This window comes from Phalacrocorax carbo, chromosome 8, assembly GCF_963921805.1.
Source record: "Phalacrocorax carbo chromosome 8, bPhaCar2.1, whole genome shotgun sequence".
NCBI lineage: Eukaryota > Metazoa > Chordata > Aves > Suliformes > Phalacrocoracidae > Phalacrocorax > Phalacrocorax carbo.
In genome coordinates, this window is record NC_087520.1 from 24763163 (window position 1) to 24780603 (window position 17441).

Consider the following 17441-nt stretch of genomic DNA (forward strand, 5'->3'; position numbering starts at 1 on the left):
GTCTGAACCAAAGCCAGGCCCACACAGAAACCACATAGGACACATGAATGCGACCTCATCAGGGAGCGTGAAAGAGTTAGCTCTTTCCTGTGGAAAATGAGAGGTCAGGCAGCCAGAATGAAAACACTTAATTCTCCTAGCTGCAGCAAGAGAGGCTGTGCTTCCCCACACAATACTGCTTATGGTGAGCACAGGTAACCAGGGCTTTTTCCATCTTATTATAAAACCCTCATGTAGACAGAAGTGCTGACAATTTTTAGAACTTGTTCTGCTGCCACATGGGACAGGGAGCAGAGAACTTCACTGTGATTTGCTGGGCAGGAAATTTCCAGTTAGGAAGAATTGCCTTCCCTAAGGGACATAGCAGCTGGCTCCTTTATTCAGAGGACAGGTATTCGACCACCTCCTCCCCTTCTCTCCAATTTGTTGGCAAGTCAAAGAGAATCAAATTCCTTTCCAGTAAGCCTCTCACATGGGGATCCATTATAGCACCCTGCTACAATACAGAAAGGAACTGTGAATTTAAACCCAAGCTGACACAAAGGCATGGGAGTACCCATTTCTTCTCCCTCAGCATTAGACACAGGAATCTCTTCAGATTGCTTTTTTACATGCACATCACCACCATGGGTCTCAGCTGCTGTAATCTCTTCTATTCTCATACTTACACTCTTTAATCACTAACACTCTGAATGTTTAACCTGGCCAGAGCCTTAACCACACAAACCATCCTTCACATTCCTTCCTTATACGCCTTCTCTTCCATAAAGCCAAATCAATGCTCTCTGTTAAAGCCTCTGACCCATTCCCACCCACCCATCTAGTACTCAGAAGTCAGAGATAACATCCCTCCCCCTCTGCTCTGTCAGCCTTCAGCCACCTCTCATCAATACCTGAATAAAAACTCATGAGCTCTCTCCACGCTACTTCTGGTGGACAGGAGAAGACACCAGCAAGCATCTCCAAGTTACATCAGTTTGTACAGTGACCCCAACAGAAGTGTTTAGATATGAGGTGTGATGTAAGCAGCTTGTGTGACAGCGCCTTACCCATATGCTCCCCTCTTCTGTGGGCTCATCTCTCAGCTTAAACTGAACTACCTTCATAAGAGCCAGAACTGACTTTCTAATTGCCTTATTTTTGGCAGCAAGCCACAACTATGACCTAAAGAGAATGCAATTAAATGGTATTAGTGACAAGGAAAAGCTCCATTTTACAGCAAGAATGACATCATTGTGTTAGAGGGGAAAAAACTTCGGAGGACCACTCTGAGAAACCCCTGTTTTCCCTCCTCCCACATGGGGAATCCATTAACCTTTGAAACAGCACCAGTTTGTGCTTTGCCTACAATGTTATCTTCTTACGCCAAGACGCATCTTCTTCCCAAAACAAAGTGAGCTGGTGTTGAAGTGCCATCGTTCATCTCACCTTCCTCATCCCCATGCCCAGAGTTATGCTGGGGCTCAGAGTCCTGGGGATGAAGGGTCTTGTCTGGCTCTGGCAGATGAGAAATCCCATCAATGAGGTCCTCGACTCCATCCAGGATATCGTTAGCACACAGCTGAAAAGAACAAACACACCCACATGCTGCACAACAGAAACCAAACTGTGGGAAGAGCCACCACTAAACAACTCTTTTCTCCAGAGAGCTGGATTTCCAAGGTAGGTCTGTCCACGCAACAGTCATAACTAAGACCTTAGCACTGTTTCTGTGACAAAGACAGATGACCTTCCACTTTCCAGCATCCTCAGCTCTGTCACCTCAGACAGCCTCACCAAATCTCCTGCTTGCTTACAAAGCCACTTGACAGGGCCAGTCTAAGTAATAGAGGTTTTACTTTAATCAAAACTAAAGCTGATACTACTTTAATTCCTTGAATTAATTTGTCAAAACTGTTTTAATTTTTTAGATCAGATGTAATAGTAGCACACTTTCTGCTTTTGATATTTATACTCAAGTAGGATCTAGAGACTCAGGTACATACTAGGGGCCCTAGTGTTCTAGGTCCTGTATCAAAAAAAGACCATGAAAACTTGTATTTTCAGTTCAGCACAAAAAAACAGGGAAGGTGAAGATAAGAGACACAGGGAGGAGAAAGGATAACGGTGCAATGTAGCAAATTACAGCATTGGTCACCAGCAACATGCCATCATGTGTAGTTTGATCCAGACAAAGACAAAGACAAAAGAATAGGAGCCAGCAGAGGAAGAGTAAAGGCTCTGACATGGATGAACAATTGGCTCAAAGACAGGAAAGAAATAAAATATTCACAAATATATTAGGTAAGGGTCATTTTTCACAGAGAAGGTTTGTTACAGACCTGCAGGACTCCTGCAGGATCTGTGCTGGGAACACATGCTTCTCATTAAAAACCTGGAACAGGAGGTGAATAGCAACATGACCAGGTTTGCTGATGCCACCAAGTTATTCAGGCTAGTAACAAGAGTGGCTCACTGCAAGCAGTCACAGAAGGACCTTACAGGAGTAACTATATTAAAATGAAAGATGAACTCCAATTCAGATAAATATAAAGCAATGCACACAGGGGAAAAACCATCCAGTTCAAGCTGACTGAGGGAACATGATGCAGAGGCCAGGCTAAGCTGATGTTTTCATGGAATTATGTCCAACAATTTAAAAAACTAAATGAGTACTGGGAATTCTTTGGAAAGAATAAAGTTCAGATCCCTATCCCAAAAAGTATATAGTAGAACTGAAAAAGGATCATGAGAGGCAAAAGGATAATAAAAGTTCTCATATAAGGGATGAAGTAAATCAAGATCTTTTGACTTAGAAAAAGGAGGCAGTTGAGGAGGGATATGATGGAGGTCTACAGAATCATGAACCGCACAAACAAGATGGCTGCTAATTTCATTTTCAATGTAATGAAAACTAGCAGGTTGCAAAACAAACAAATGAAAGGAGCTGGTTTTCCACACAACATGCAGAAAAGACATGAAGCTCCTTGTTCATAGGATGTTTAAGATCACAAAAATTTACACAGGTCCAAGAAAAGACAGAACAAGTCTATGGAAGTGAAACTCATCAAGCTCTGTCAAATACAAAGATGCCAGACTCAATGAGCCTCTAAGCTGCAAACTGCAGGAGGCTGGGAGGGCGTTCGAGAGAAACACCACCCCATACTTGCCTTGTTCTTTTCCTCTTCCAAGGCATCCACAGCTGAAGACGAGATAGGGCAATATGGCCCATCGTGGCCATATGAACCTCTGGTCTGACCCAGCACAGCTGTTCTAGTAACTGCATCAGCAATTTGTAACTGCTGCCAGACAGCAGAACAACAGGATTCACACTGCCTGCACTGGGCTAAGAGGCAAAGGAAACAAGGGGAGGAAGTGGAGGGCACAGTCCCTGTATTTACCTGCGATCTAAAACACAAAGAAAGAGTCATACTGTCTTGCAGCCATGGAGGTGGCATCTTCAGAGGCAATGCAACCAGTAACTGATCTCCCTCTTCCCCAAATGACCTCTACATTTACTGTTATACAACAAAGCAGCCTTGTACTTCCACAGAAGCTTTTGAGGCACAGACACGGAGAGGCCTTATCACAGGTCTCCCTGGGGATGTTTCTGGGCTGTAGTTGAAGAGGAAAGTGAAGCAGCAGCTGGCTGCTGTGTCTGCAGCTCTAGGATGTCAGAGGAGTGACCGGGAGTGCAAGGAAAGGGAGGTGAATCCAGCCTGTAAGAAAACTGTCTACAGTTCAGGAACATAAGTGTTTACGTACCCTCTGCAGCTGAGAGTCAATCCGCCACATCCGCAGAGTCTGATCACGGGACCACGTAACCAGCTGGTAGTCTTTAGAACCTAAAAAGCACAGAAAGAACTTACAGACCCCACTGGAAACAGAGACTATCTCAGCCCTGCGTTTAATGTAAACAGATTCAAGCAAGCCAGCAGGGAGATCCAATGGATAAGGCACGACACCGAAAGGCAGAATGAGTCCTTTTCTGCTTTAAACTGACCTAGCTACATCAGCCTCTATACCTCCCTGCACCATGGTTACCACACCTCTAGATGGGGTATAATTTACCAGCAAAAAGCACAAAGTAAGTATAATTAATGTGATGCAAGTTTTCCAACCAGGAATGAACAAGATCTACTACAATACTTACTTAAATGGAAGAAATCATATAGCTGAGAAACAGATTTATTTTCATGATAACTGTTAACTCAAAATATCTTCTAGTTCATATCTGTTTCAAGATGCAGATGTTTTAAAACATTCCTAAGCTAAGAGAAGCTGATTCTACCCTCCCCTCTCCCTTTTTCATTCTTGCATGATGCTAAGGCAGGTTCAGCTTATAATGCAATAACATCTAGTCACATACTATCTACCAACAGATAAAGGTACACAGAGTTATTTAGGCCCACGTTTAGGTCTTGTTATACAGTTTAAGTTTCCCTTGTTAAACAGCTGCTATGCTTAAGAATTTTCTGCTCCACAGCTGCTTCCTACACCCCTCTGCTCAGGCACAGCAGCCCCTGTGGAAGGAGATTTGTGCTATCTTTGTTGTCTCTGCATTGAAGCAGACTTGGAATGCTTGTATGGTTGATTTATGTTGCCTGAGACAAGCATGACTTCCAACCTTGGATATCTATCAACTCAGCTAAGACTACATAACCATGGCTCAAGCCTGCTTGAATGTTCATTCACAAGCTGCCTCAGACTGCACCTCCAGATCCTGTCATGGTTCTACATTGCTCTCCTCTTTTTGAAAGAGGAAAAGCAAGGTATAGAGAAGAAGGTGACTTAACTGAATTGCCACGGAAGCTGGTGGCAGAGGGTTGGACCGGAACTTTTACATGGCACTGCAAAGCAGTACCACAAGTGACACCCAAAGCCAGATGTGCTTGTTCTGTCAATGGCAGCTGAGGTTCTGGAAAAGAAGCTGTGCTTTGTGTAGTTATCCAACCTTTAAAATGGAATCTCCTATATTTAGCTGCCTACACTGGAAAATTTAGTCAGGACTGAACTCTAACAGCAGCCTCTCTATCCCACGCTCTTCCTCCCCTGCCCTTGCCAGCACACAGATAAGGTAAGTTTGCTGGGTCTGTGGTCTGGGATATGCTAGAGGCTGCTGATGTAGACAGTGATGAGGGGTTAACTGGTTAGCCTTCAGCTCTGAGCAGGGGCAGGGTGCCTGCACTCATGCACCCATCTAATAGTTTGTACAATTTATTCTGAGAGATCCATTTAAAAATGGACTCACAGGAGACTGGAAGCAATTGGAGTCACCACCGACCCACTCAGCATTCAGTAGATTTGCTCTGTTAGCATGGAAACAACGGGGCAATGCTTCTGTGGGCAGTGCCATAAAACAAATACAAAACAGCTGTGACTCAAGGCAGGGCAGGAAAGTAATTAGGAGCTAGTCCAAGGACAGACAAGTGTCAAATGGTGATAGCACAAGCATCGCAGCCAGGAGCCAGGCCTCCACACCCCTGGTTAGTCAATGGTTGTGGTACAGGGGAGAGAGCACATCCAGCCCTGAACTCACCTTCTTTCTGCTTCCTCCACTGAAACTCCAGTACTACGTCATCATGTCCCACAAAAGTGTGGACAGGCGTGTTCAAGTCGAAGACGTTCCAGAGAAGGAGACTGTTCTCTCGCCGGAGCTGGGGGACCATCACTGTCACCAGCCCATTGCTGAAAGGCTTGAGAGAAAAACACCCTTCCAGTTAGCCTTGGGGAATTATGCTCCCATGCTGCCATTATCATACTCTTATTTTTCCCTTCTCCCACCAACAAGAATGCGTGGGTTTTAATGGAGCTCAGCACAAGACAGAACCAGGCCGAAAACTGGGAATGTCCAAGGCAACTGCTGTGCAAAACCAGTGTCTTACATAGGTTAAGCTGTAGTACTCTGAGATATTCAATGCAGCTCACTTAAGGTGATTAATTTCTTTTGCTGCTTTTTCGCCTTCCAGCTGCGAGGCTGGAGGGATTTCACGCTTGACTCTTCCCATAGGACCCTTATGGCAATTTGCCTGGAGCTGCAAGGACTGCTGCCTGGGGACTGAGCCCCAGCAGCTGCTCAGGGTCATGATGCTCAGAGAAACAATGGAACCCTGTCCTACACCCTGCACCATAGGGACAGGGAAAGGGCATCAAAGACCCAAGGCACAGCACTGGCTTTAGGCTACATTCAGACATCTGGGGAAGAAAACAGATATGACTGATGTTAAGAGCCTTAGCTTCACATGGCTGGGTGCTTGCTCTATAAAAGGCAACAGTTCTTGGATTTGATATGCTGTAGGAGCCCACTATGACACACTTGGAAACCTTGGGAGCAGAGAAGGCATCCAGAGAGGGCAGAATGCTGCACTGCTCTGTGCAACAGGTACCAGTACTGGCGAGGAGTGGAAAAACAGGACGGCGAGAGCAGCAGCCACCTTCTGAGCCTCCTGATGCCAGAGCCAACCACCTGGGTTTTTCCCACTAGGAGAATGATGCCAAAGACTGGGGTCTCATACTACTAGTCATTCCTTTTCCCGAGTGCTCCCATTGTGGACATTGCTTTTCTAGGCTTTTCAAGCACCAAGCAGGATTTTTAAAATCAACTTAATCATGTCCAGCAGTAGAACTAGTGAGAAGCCCTTCAACAGTTCTTCTTTATTTAACGTCACTTTCTGCATTTGCTCTTACAGCACAAGTGGGGCTGGTGGGAGTTTCTCACTCACCGTGTATCTTGCCTTCCAGACAGGAACCTGACAGGGAAGGATACTGAGGTATTTCCGAGGCTGACGGTAATCCCAGAACTTCAGAAAACAGAAAAAAAAAAAAAAAACAAATCGAAAAGACAAGCAAAGGCAGGAGTCAGCTGGCTATACTTTCAGGCTGCAGTTTTCCATGTGGCTTGCAGATATAACAGAACAAATAACATGCCAGGGTGCCCACAGCATCATTAGTAATCCCATTCATTAACAGCAGAGATGGCCCCAAAGGACGGATATCAAGTTATCAGCATCTGGCAGCATCTGGCAGCATCCCTTAGACAATGACTGACTTGAGGTCATATCCACAGTCATCATAGCTTCAGTAATTAGAGCAGGGAGAGAGGCAGCCCACTTAGGCTTTCAGAGCTACAAGGTACCCTGCAGGCTCCCAGCCAACGTGTCAGTCCAGACTGGAGGCAGGCCCACCCCACTGTTACTGCTAATTTTGTAATGAAGAATCTAACCTTCTGCTTTGCTACAATACACATCAATTGCATTTGCCTCAGAGCTTAGCTAAATGTGAATGAACTCCATTTGGCTGACATACAAAGTATACTATTTCCCCCCAAGTAAAAGGCCCTTCATAGCAACGCTTGCAGGAAGTCTCTTATTGATAACCCAATTCCACATGAGTTTGGAAACCCTAGGGGCTGGAGTATGTCTCTTCCCAAGTTGCTGCAATCACCTTGAGGCTTCAGAACAGCCCAAATCACCACAGATCTGTGGCAAACCTTTGTGCGCCCATCCTGCAATAACTTCTCCGTCGGTGCTGTAAGTGTACCCCTGGCTCAACATACACAGGCTGCCAGAAACCAAAAATTACGGATCCAGATCTTGCCAATGGCAAGCACTCCACAAGACTTCCGCAGTAGTAGAAGGGGATCTGCTCCACCATCCTGACATCTCCCAAGCAGGAGTCCCAGCAGCAACACTTACCCTGACAGAGTTGTCTTGGCTGGAAGTGGCCAGTGTATACTCATTGTCAGGATGCCAATCCAGACCATGGATTTTAGAGAGATGAGCTGCCAAATACTCTACTGCAGTGCTGGGTTTCTGCAAGAAGAGACATTTTCCTTCTCAGCACAGAACTCCTAAAATTTGGTCTAGTTCTTTGTCATAGAAAGACACTTTAACAAGGGCAAGAGGCAGAACACCCTCCTGCTGGGGAAAGGCAAATAGCTCAGCAAAAGTAGTTGAAGGAAAGGTCCTGTGAAGGTGCGGCAAATTCCAGTCACCTAGTGCAGCCCTGAACCATACTTTATACTCAGCAAAACAGTTAAATACTATAAGATCAAAATGTTAATGGGCACAATTTCTGGGGAAGGGGGCTATCAACAGGCTCTCTTTAGGCTCGTGAGCTCCCAATTCTCTCTAGCTTAAATTGACCCACAAGAAAGAATTGAGATAAAGTAGTACGTTTTTCTCAGTATCTGTGACCAGAGGGATGTCTGTATCAGGCAGGTGGGAATATGCACAGGCTGCTCGAGGGACCCTCGACTCACCCTTTTGTCCCATATTCGGACATCCCCGTCGTGGCTAGTTGCTAAACAGTTAGCATTTTTCTTGTTCCATTTGACCTGGGAAGCTCCAGCTGTAGCACAAACAGAGCAGGTCAAAACAAGCGATCAAAAAGTAAATGGCACAGTAGACCCTTGACCTGGGCTTAGAGCTGCTCCTCTTAGCTCAGAAAAGACAGTTCAGAGGAAAAATATCTCAGAAGCCAGCATGAAGGATGGCATGAAAATCACTAACTCCTCATTCCTCAGCTTACTGTTTGTGTCCTGAAGACCTCAAAGCAAGAGTGTTCCAGTTCCACGCTTAGAGATCTTCATCGCAATTTCTAGCCACAGGTTGTACCTGATTAAAGTACTCAGATCCATTAGCTCAGATAGAGTAACTTCCCTTCTGTTTTCATTCAAACTACTCCCAGGTGCTCAAGGATCTATTAATTTGTCTCCCCAACACCCTCTACACTATCTGATGCTATACAGGGAATCAGTGTTACTGATCTATTATTAAAATAGAGATGAGAAGGCTGCAGTGCAGGTAGACCTTGTGTCCAGCGAGCTGGAGATATAGTCACTGGCTGGATCAGAAAGTCCACCTGTCAAAATACACCACAGGCCAAAGACATCAATGGCATTGTAAAGAAACTGGATGATGGTCCAGATATGATTATATTGTATCACACGGGACCCAGTCAAGAGCCTAAAATCAGAAGCTGGTTGGTTATTTTTAATAAGAAGCAAAATACAGCTTCAGCTGATGTGGATTGTTCAGATTTCATACGAGAAATACATGTTCTGTTTGTTCTTATTCTGCTGGTATTTTCAAAACATTTTAAGCTATCAGAAAGGTGAGGTCCATGAGGAAGCTAAACGGATCTCAGCCTGCTGCTATGCCCCACCTTCACTACCCACCTCCTGCTGCACAGCGAGCAGATTCATCCTGACAGCATGGCAAAAAGCTAGTCCAGGGGAAAAAAAGCTGCAAACAGGCTGCCAGTTGATTGAGTTGATCCACTCACTGAAGGGTACACAGACATCTGGGCCAGCACTGAACAGAATCAGGCATGGAAGGAAGGAAGCTTTCTGGGGAGCTAGCTGCTGGGCTTGCTCAGCTGACTCTTGAAACCTCACCTAGGCATCAGAACTGAATGCTGCTTCTGATTCAGTAAGGTTTTTGCATTGCTGTGATAGAGAGGTTTGCTGGCTGGGAGGGAAGGGGGAGCCACTGCAGATGTGTAACCTAAGGAGGTCTAAGCAGCAAAGCATAAGAGATACATGTTACGAGCATTGCTGTAATACCGGGGAGAACAACTCAGGGAAAGGACATTTTGCTTGTCATCCGTACTTTACCCAGTTCCAACACGCAGCCAGTGAGGACTGACACAGCACCTGCCAGCAGGTGGTATTACAGGTGGCTGGACAGTCACACTGCCAACAGCCACAAGTGCCTTTCCAGAGCAAGCGCAGCCCAAAGAGAGCACCTTCCTGTCACCGCTGCAGCTGCCTGCACATTGAAGGTGCCCCAGGGAAGCAGATACAGCCAGCTGATGCACCCAGCCCCTCAGTAAGAAAGGGGGCAGGCTGGCAGTCAGCGGCATTCCCACTGCCTGGGGTGCGATTTAGTGTCTAGGTTGATTCAATCAAATATAAAAAGGACATGGAGAAATTGCAGACAGACAAGAGGACAAGCAGTGCAAGAGGGTGGTTTAGCAGGGAAGAAGCTAGTCATGTCTAGAAGGCACAAATGCCATGTGACTGTCCACCAATTTTAGGACAGACAGTCCAAGCACCACCACTGCCCTCCATGCCTGGGAACCTCCAAGGGCTCCACATCCCTTCTGCATTCTGCTCCTCTGAAAGGAGCTGTGAACCACAGCCTCTCAGGCTGCCACTACATGGGACAATCACGTGGTGGCACTTCTGTACTCTGCCATGTTCAGCCTCGGAGCACAAAGGGAGGGAGGAATAACAGGCAGGGGCATACAATAAGCTTGTTTAATGCCTACATCACACGCATGTCATACATACCAACCGCAGAGAGGGAGACTGTAGGCTTCCTGGTGTCTCTGAAACACAACATGGCTAACGTGAGTACCCACAGCACAGCCCAACAGGTCCAGCCTCCCCAGTGAGCTCTTTGCTAATCCAGGACTAATTTTATTGTTGCCTCTTGGGAGCTAATGTGGCTTCTGCTTACCAAAGTATACCCCATTAAATTGAATAAAGAAGTGACCAGCTGGAGGACAACAGCCATTCTGGCTTGCCACCACATACAGCAGTAAGTTTAGGGCATGGGATGGAGTTGAAGAGGACTAGAGGGAGGAAAAACACATGCCAAGTGTGGCATATTGTAACTGGACAGGCAAGGAAACACTGGGCTTGCAAAGTGTTGCTGCAGAAAGCAACAAAACAGCCTGTCCCAGGAGGATTAAAAGGAACAAAGAGCGCTGTGGAAAAACTCAACAAAAGCCACTGATGTGTTTGTTAAGTTTTGCAGATCCTGATTCAAGGCAGATGGAGCAGTAACTTCAGAGCAAAGCCTTCACATCTAGCATATAACAACAAAATTAGTATGAAATAAGCCTAGCTACATACACACTCTACAGACCAAATTCTGTGGTGGTAGAAGCCAGTGCGGCACCATGACAACTCCTAGCAGCCAGGACAGGGATCAAGGCAATAATTTGCTCTTTGACCCTGCTCCTCAGGGAATCACCTGCCCTTTCATGAAAAATGCCAGTGAAAATAAGAAATATTGTCTTCAGCTTTTTGTCTTTGCTGAAAAGCAGAACATTTTTCTGGAATGGACTGCACCTCTTCCTCTAAGAATTTCTGCCTAGACAAAGTTATTTTGTATGAAAAATTAAGTGGGGAATTTCCAGCTACCCTTACCACAGGGCTACCTCCCTAGGGTGACCTTAAAGACAGCTGCTTCAGCAGGATGTTAATTTGCTGGAGGCCAGCATCCCCAGGACCTCACTTCTCCAGCAAGTACAGAGACCTTACAAGCACAAGTGGGATGTAAAGGCTAGTCAGACATCGCCTGAGCAAGTGCTTCTGGACAAGTGAAACAGGCAGACACAAAGTGATGGGAGGGCACAACAGAGTTAAAGCAGGGCTTCTGATAACAACCTTCAGAGATCTCTCATTTTTTTCTTGGCGCTAAGATAGTATCACAGGAAAACACAACCAGCAGTTATTTTCTCTCTGTGTCTTTTAATTACACATTAATAATATATTGCCATTCTCAAGCACCATTTAACCAAGGATCTAAGTACTTCATAGGAACTAAACAAGCCTCAGGGTAGCCTGGTGCAGTGGCGTTATATAATTATCTTCCTATTACAACCAAGCAAGGGAGGCAGAGAGGAACAAAGTGAGTTGCTGGGGGTCATAAAGAGTTGCTGTACAGCCAACAAGAGAACCCAGCGGTCCCGGTGGCAGCTCCTTGCTTCTCAGGTGTAAAATTGAGGGTTATAATATTAGTGGGTTTGGAAAGACCTGTTACCTTGGAATTACTCATGATAGAAGGCACGAACAGGAACAGGTTCCTGAATACCACTGCCAGTCTTCCCACCACTAAGGGAGAGCCAGCAACAATCACTGAACTTAGTGGAAAATGGCTGCAGGAATGAAACTGTGTTCATTCACTCAGCTAAAACAACACAGCAGGTTGAGGAACACCCTTGGGCTCCAGGTGAAGCTCCTGAGGAAAGATCTGAAGTGGGTAGGGAGTGAACCCAGTCGATATTTTTTCCAATCAGGAGCACAGCTGTGGCTTAACTGTACCACTCTACTGCCCTTCATTGACTCTAAAGTTGCTTGAAACTAGGGGAACAGTAGTCATCTTTGAGATCACAGGAAGCAGACAAAGCCCGTGCAAGAACAGGAGAGGAGTAGAACCCATCAATGCGTGCTTTGCCCTGCAAGCTGCTAATTATGAAAAGGAGTCCTAGAATTTCCTTGTGGTGCAGAAACATACTGATTCTTACTTGATGTCCCAGATGTAGATGTATGTGTCCACAGAACTGGTGACCAGCAGGTCTGGCTCAAACACCGCCCAGTCCAAGTCACTGCAAATGTAAAATCATAGTAAGTCAGTAAAGAAAAGTGCACACAGTGTGCTTCAACTTCTCACCAGCCTCCAGTACATTTCTCCAACACATTCATGACCAGTCCATGAAATCTACTGAAGCTTTTTAAGTACAAGGCAAGATCTTAATAATTTCTCTAAGTAAATTCCAAGAAGCAATGAAATCCTACTAAGTAAATTCCAGTGAAGCATCCTCCTAGCCCTGAACTTTACAGCTATCCTGTGTGTGCTCCTTCCTCCACAGGAAAAGGGACACCATCTCAGTGAGCTCCCAGTTACCATGTATTCTTGGCATCAACCCCTCACTCTGGGATGCCTTCCTGTTGGGCTTATGAGGTGCACCTGGGACACAAACAGCCTCCAGTCAGCCATTTCAAGGGCTGTGATTACTTTCTACAATCAGGAGATGGAGTAAAAACAGCACTAAAATACACCCCTAGAACCAGAGGCAGAAATCTCCCCTGCACCATCATAACACACTGTGAACTTGATCTTTAGGATTACCTGCTTTGATTAAGCTGCTATCACACAGAAACATGGCTGGGATTCAATTTAACAAACATGCTGCTATGGGTTTCCCAGATGATGATTGCTGTTCATTACAAGGACAGCAGCCACCTACAGCAGTGACATGTGAGCCATCAAAGCTACGTTGATATACTGGGGGGAGCCATGAGAGGGTGAGCAGCTTCACATCTGATGGCATCTCCAAACGGGAAGGCAGGACAGAGGGGCCAACAGTACAGTCCAGAAGAGTCAGTAAGAACAGGCTCAAAGCACAGCCTGAGCGGAGTCAGGACCAAAACATTCACCTTCTATGAAACAACCCATCGTTTTCCACCCAGCAGTCTGCATCATCACTTGCTCCTCACCTGATCACACGTGTGTGTCCCTGCAGTGATGTGCAAACTTCACCATTACCTTCCTTCCACTTATACAGGTCAACTCGCTGATTGCTCTGAAATTAGATGAAGAAAGGAGATAGTGTCAGGCACACAAGGTAGGACAGGAATCCATAGGTCAGGACCAGGTTCCCTTCTCTTTGCACAGCTTCAGTTACTAAAGAGTCACATTGTGGTTAGGGAAGTCCTTGCCCAAAGCAGGAAAGCAAAGATGAACCTACAGGCTGCAAGGGCTCTCAAAAGCTCCCACTTTACTTACACCCACTTAAAAATTGAGACAAACAAGAATCAGGGGGGTGGGAAATCACATTTCAAAATATTTCCATGAAATTATGTTCTCAGAGATTATATTTCCTAAGAAAATGCTGTAACTGCAGGCAAGAGGCAGCCAAATTCTCTCTGCAGGAACATCCTGCCAGTCTGTTCAGATTCACAACTGGAGTTTTCAGTGAGAGGAGTGAGGGATCACCACTGGTCCTCCTCAATTCTCCCTCTATTCCCCTCTGGGATAATCAGGGCTGTTGCCAAACATGAACAATACAGTCTAATAGCTTCAAGGTCACCTCCTCAAGGGTACTTCCATCCTTGCCAGCCCATGAAAAAAGCCTTAAGTGCTTATCACTAACTGTAAACCACAAGAGCAAACCAGATGAATCAATGACAACATTATTTAGGGCTTCTTCACTTATTCCAGGAATAAATACCCCCTCCAAATGCAGCCACACACAAAGTTAGTTGAAACTAGTTATTGTACTTTAAGTTCATGTTCTGCCTCAATCAAGGATTACTTCAGCCTAGGCCAACTCTAATCTTTCTGGGACAGCAATTGCTTTTTTTGGCTGCATATATAGCACCAAGCACAGTGGGTTTTGGGCCTTGACTGGAAATTCCTGTTGATTTTTCAAAAACAGAAATAACATGACTTAAAATTTGATCTTCATTAGCCCCTTGTTTTCAAACTTAAAGGTAGATGAGGGAAAAGATAATAGAGAAAAGACTTACATTTTTGTACACAGGTTTTTGTGGTGGTGTTTTGGGGATTTTTTTACCCCAAAGCTGCTTGATATGAATTTGAAATTAGGATGGATAAAACACTCCAGCCTTCCTGAAATGGAAGGTCTCCTCCCAGATCAGCAATAATGTAAGGCATTTCTCTAATAGCTCACAGCAGGTCTGTGCAAGAGCTTGGGGCAAAGAAAACTCCTTGCATGTTTCTCATTGACAGAAGGATTTAAGGGGTTAGAGTGAAAATACCCAACAGGATTTGTCCAGGACTCCAGAGTTGACGCTACAAGATAAGGATCACCAGAAGTTTCTCAGACTCTTAGTGGGGTATCTCACATGGAAAGTGTTGCCTGTAGCACCAGGTGTGAGAGAATGATGGCTCCTCCCAGCAAGATTTTCTAAAAAATGTGCTCCTGTGATAAGTAACAGTATATGCTTCCAACAATTTCATTACCCTCTTGTTCAAGCATTTGTGACTACACAACAGAAGTAACAAGGATCTAGGATGGAAACCAATGGCATTTCTGAAACAACAGCTTAAGAGTGCTCAGAAATGTGCTTGAGCCAGAGGGCAGACACAGCCAAGCATAGCAAGAGGACATGTTTCAGCTCTTCTGGAAAGAAGTTGAAAAAATAAGAAGCCCTTACACAAACACAAGGACAGACTTCCCTTCTGCCTGTACCACTTCCAATTAACAGCACTACAAACCAGGTGAAGCTGTTGGCAAACAGGATGGTAGCCTTTTACACTCCCTTTCCATCCACAGGGATAGGACCCTCAGGGCTACCTACAACACTTGCGTGGTATACCTGAACATATGATGGCCTCAACAGCAGGCTCACGGGGGACTGATAGCCAGCTTGAGTCCAGAAATAGCAAATCACATCTTCACAGTTCTGAATCCAAGCTGATTTAGCCTGCCTAACACATCTTTGGTCCCCCCCTTAGGTTGGCCCTCAAACACATCCACACTATCCCCAGACCTGACCTTGGGACACACAGACCTGAGCGCACGCTGTAAATCTGCTTTCCACTTCTAAACAAGACAGGCTAAATTCTAGTCCTAGGACAGGGCTGTACTGCATCAGCACCAAAATGCCAGCCAACTGTGAGATGGATAGAAAGGAGGTGTTTCTGACCCAAGCTGGTAAAGCTGCCCAATCTCATCTTAGCAATTCCTCACCTGATCTGCATCAGCAACTATGTCTAAATCACCAGAGCATCTTAGCAATTCCTTTATAAATGGGAGCAGCAAGGTTTCATGCCAGCTACACCTTGTTTCAGTCTGCAACAAATGGGTTCCTGTGTCTGCTCAGGGCAGCAAGAGACAGGAGTACTCAGGGAGCTGCTGCTCAGAACAGCATTAACCGATCACTGGATATTGCCTTTCAGAGTGCGTTTGAAAAGAAGCTTTCCTGCTCTACTTATGCCTGCACAGTGCATTTCCTTATTTGGTTTTGATTTTCACAGACTGTAGCCAGAAGTAACACTGAAGGACACCTTTTTTGAAGTTTTACCAACTCTCCGCTCAGAAGCGGACAGTTGCTGAAGGTATCTTTAAGGTGTCAGTCATGTACCAGAGCTGGGAGGAGACAGGCTGGGGAATGTCAGAAAGCAAACAAGCAAAAGCTCCTAACTGACAACACTGGTCCACTTTTAAGACTGCCTTTAATTTCAATTGTAGCCAATCCAGGAAGCAAAAGGAACAAAAGATTCCAGGAAACCACCTTCAGCTAAGTGTTTTCTCAAAAAAACCATATGAAACCTCTTAACCCCAGCTATTCCATGACTCTCAGGCTATAAAAGCAGATGCAACACAGCAGCAAAGGCACCTCACCATGAGAACAGCCTCCGCCCGGCTAGTGCTGTTTGCTGCAGTGCTGTGGTTGATGGCTAAGGCTGCTGCTACCAGAAGCTCAGTGTTCTGGATGAACAAGGGACACGATAGACTGAGTAAAGATCAAAGCTAAAAACTGCACTCAAGTCTCAGATGGCCTCTACTGCTTCTTCAGACCAACATACTTACTTCTCCACACACTGAATATGAACTCCTCGCCGAGTCAGTCCCTGCCCATCTGCAAACCTAGATTGTTACAGTGATGAGCCAGTATTGACCTGTGCTATTTACAGACTGCCTGGTGCACCACATCCCACCAGGAAGGCAAGGAGGTGAAAACAAAAGAGCACAGAGCAAGAAATTCAATAGGTGCGTAAGTCTCACAACAGAACGGAAGTTAGAAAGAGAGCACATCCCCCATTTCTTCCAGAAAAGGACCATTTGGATGCCCAATTTGTTTGGCAAGGTGTTTTATAAAAGACAAGCAAGCAAAACTAGATTCAACACTGACTGAGCAATAACCAAGAACCATCAAGCCAAACACCCACCTGGCAGTAAATCAGAGTTAGGCCTTGATCTTGCAATGTGACTTGCAGGGGCATGCCTGTGCCAGCTCCATACAGCCTTCCAAGTCTGCAGAAGTCCACCCATGAAAGAGTGGGGAAAGAGTGGGGAAGATGAGTGAACTTACCGAAGCTGCAAAGTAGTACGCGTAGCTGTCGTGCGGGTTCCACTGCACTGCCCCAATGTCCCACTTGCTCTGTCGAGATATCTTTCGATGACCCTCATTTGGTGCATCCAGGTTGACTATGTAGAGGAAGCGGCGACTGCAAGACACACAGATACAAAGAAGCTGTATCGCACAGGACTGATCTTGAAACCCTGAGCTCACATGGAGCTCACAGCCTTGTGCCTAGAGGACCAAAGAAGAGAAGCATTTGACAAGACAGGTGAAAATACTATTCCTGAGAATGCTACATTTGACCACATACTTCAAAAAGGGCTACATTTAAAGAAAATATATGAAAAGACATACTGAAATAAGACAGGGTTTGCAAATATAATGGCTAGCTCAGACCACAGAAAACCCCAGATAACCGGGATACAAAAGGTAGTGCTGGGAAATGGTGCAAACACATCCAAATACGCTTTGCTGGCCTAATGCAGCAGCAGCAGCGCCAAGGTGGCACAGGCCTAGGAGTGCAATGCGCTACCTTCATGGGAGCCAGTACCAGTCTGGAGAGGTTGCTCTGAGCAAAAGGTAATGAGCCTTGACAAACATAAGATGATTCTACCCAGCTGCATGTTCCCTCACCACACTGTCTGGGGAGCTTAGTTCCACAGACAGCACAAGTACA

The 17441-nt window shown here is 45.6% G+C and overlaps 1 protein-coding gene across 2 annotated transcripts in view; it reads right to left on the reverse strand.

Annotated features, from left to right (window-relative positions):
- Positions 1-17441, reverse strand: part of WDR59 (WD repeat domain 59) — a 50479-nt gene that overhangs the window by 27291 nt on the left and 5747 nt on the right. For both annotated transcript variants that reach the window (XR_010374232.1, XM_064459253.1), the window contains exons 3-12: positions 16775-16910; positions 13211-13296; positions 12238-12318; positions 10274-10311; positions 8240-8328; positions 7674-7790; positions 6702-6779; positions 5519-5675; positions 3745-3824; positions 1429-1561 (exon numbers count right to left, since the gene is read on the reverse strand). Coding sequence is in view for 1 of the 2 variants with exons in the window: in XM_064459253.1 (XP_064315323.1) it covers positions 1429-1561; positions 3745-3824; positions 5519-5675; positions 6702-6779; positions 7674-7790; positions 8240-8328; positions 10274-10311; positions 12238-12318; positions 13211-13296; positions 16775-16910 (995 nt within the window). In the remaining variant the exon portion in view is untranslated. The remainder of the gene's footprint in view (positions 1-1428; positions 1562-3744; positions 3825-5518; positions 5676-6701; positions 6780-7673; positions 7791-8239; positions 8329-10273; positions 10312-12237; positions 12319-13210; positions 13297-16774; positions 16911-17441) is intronic.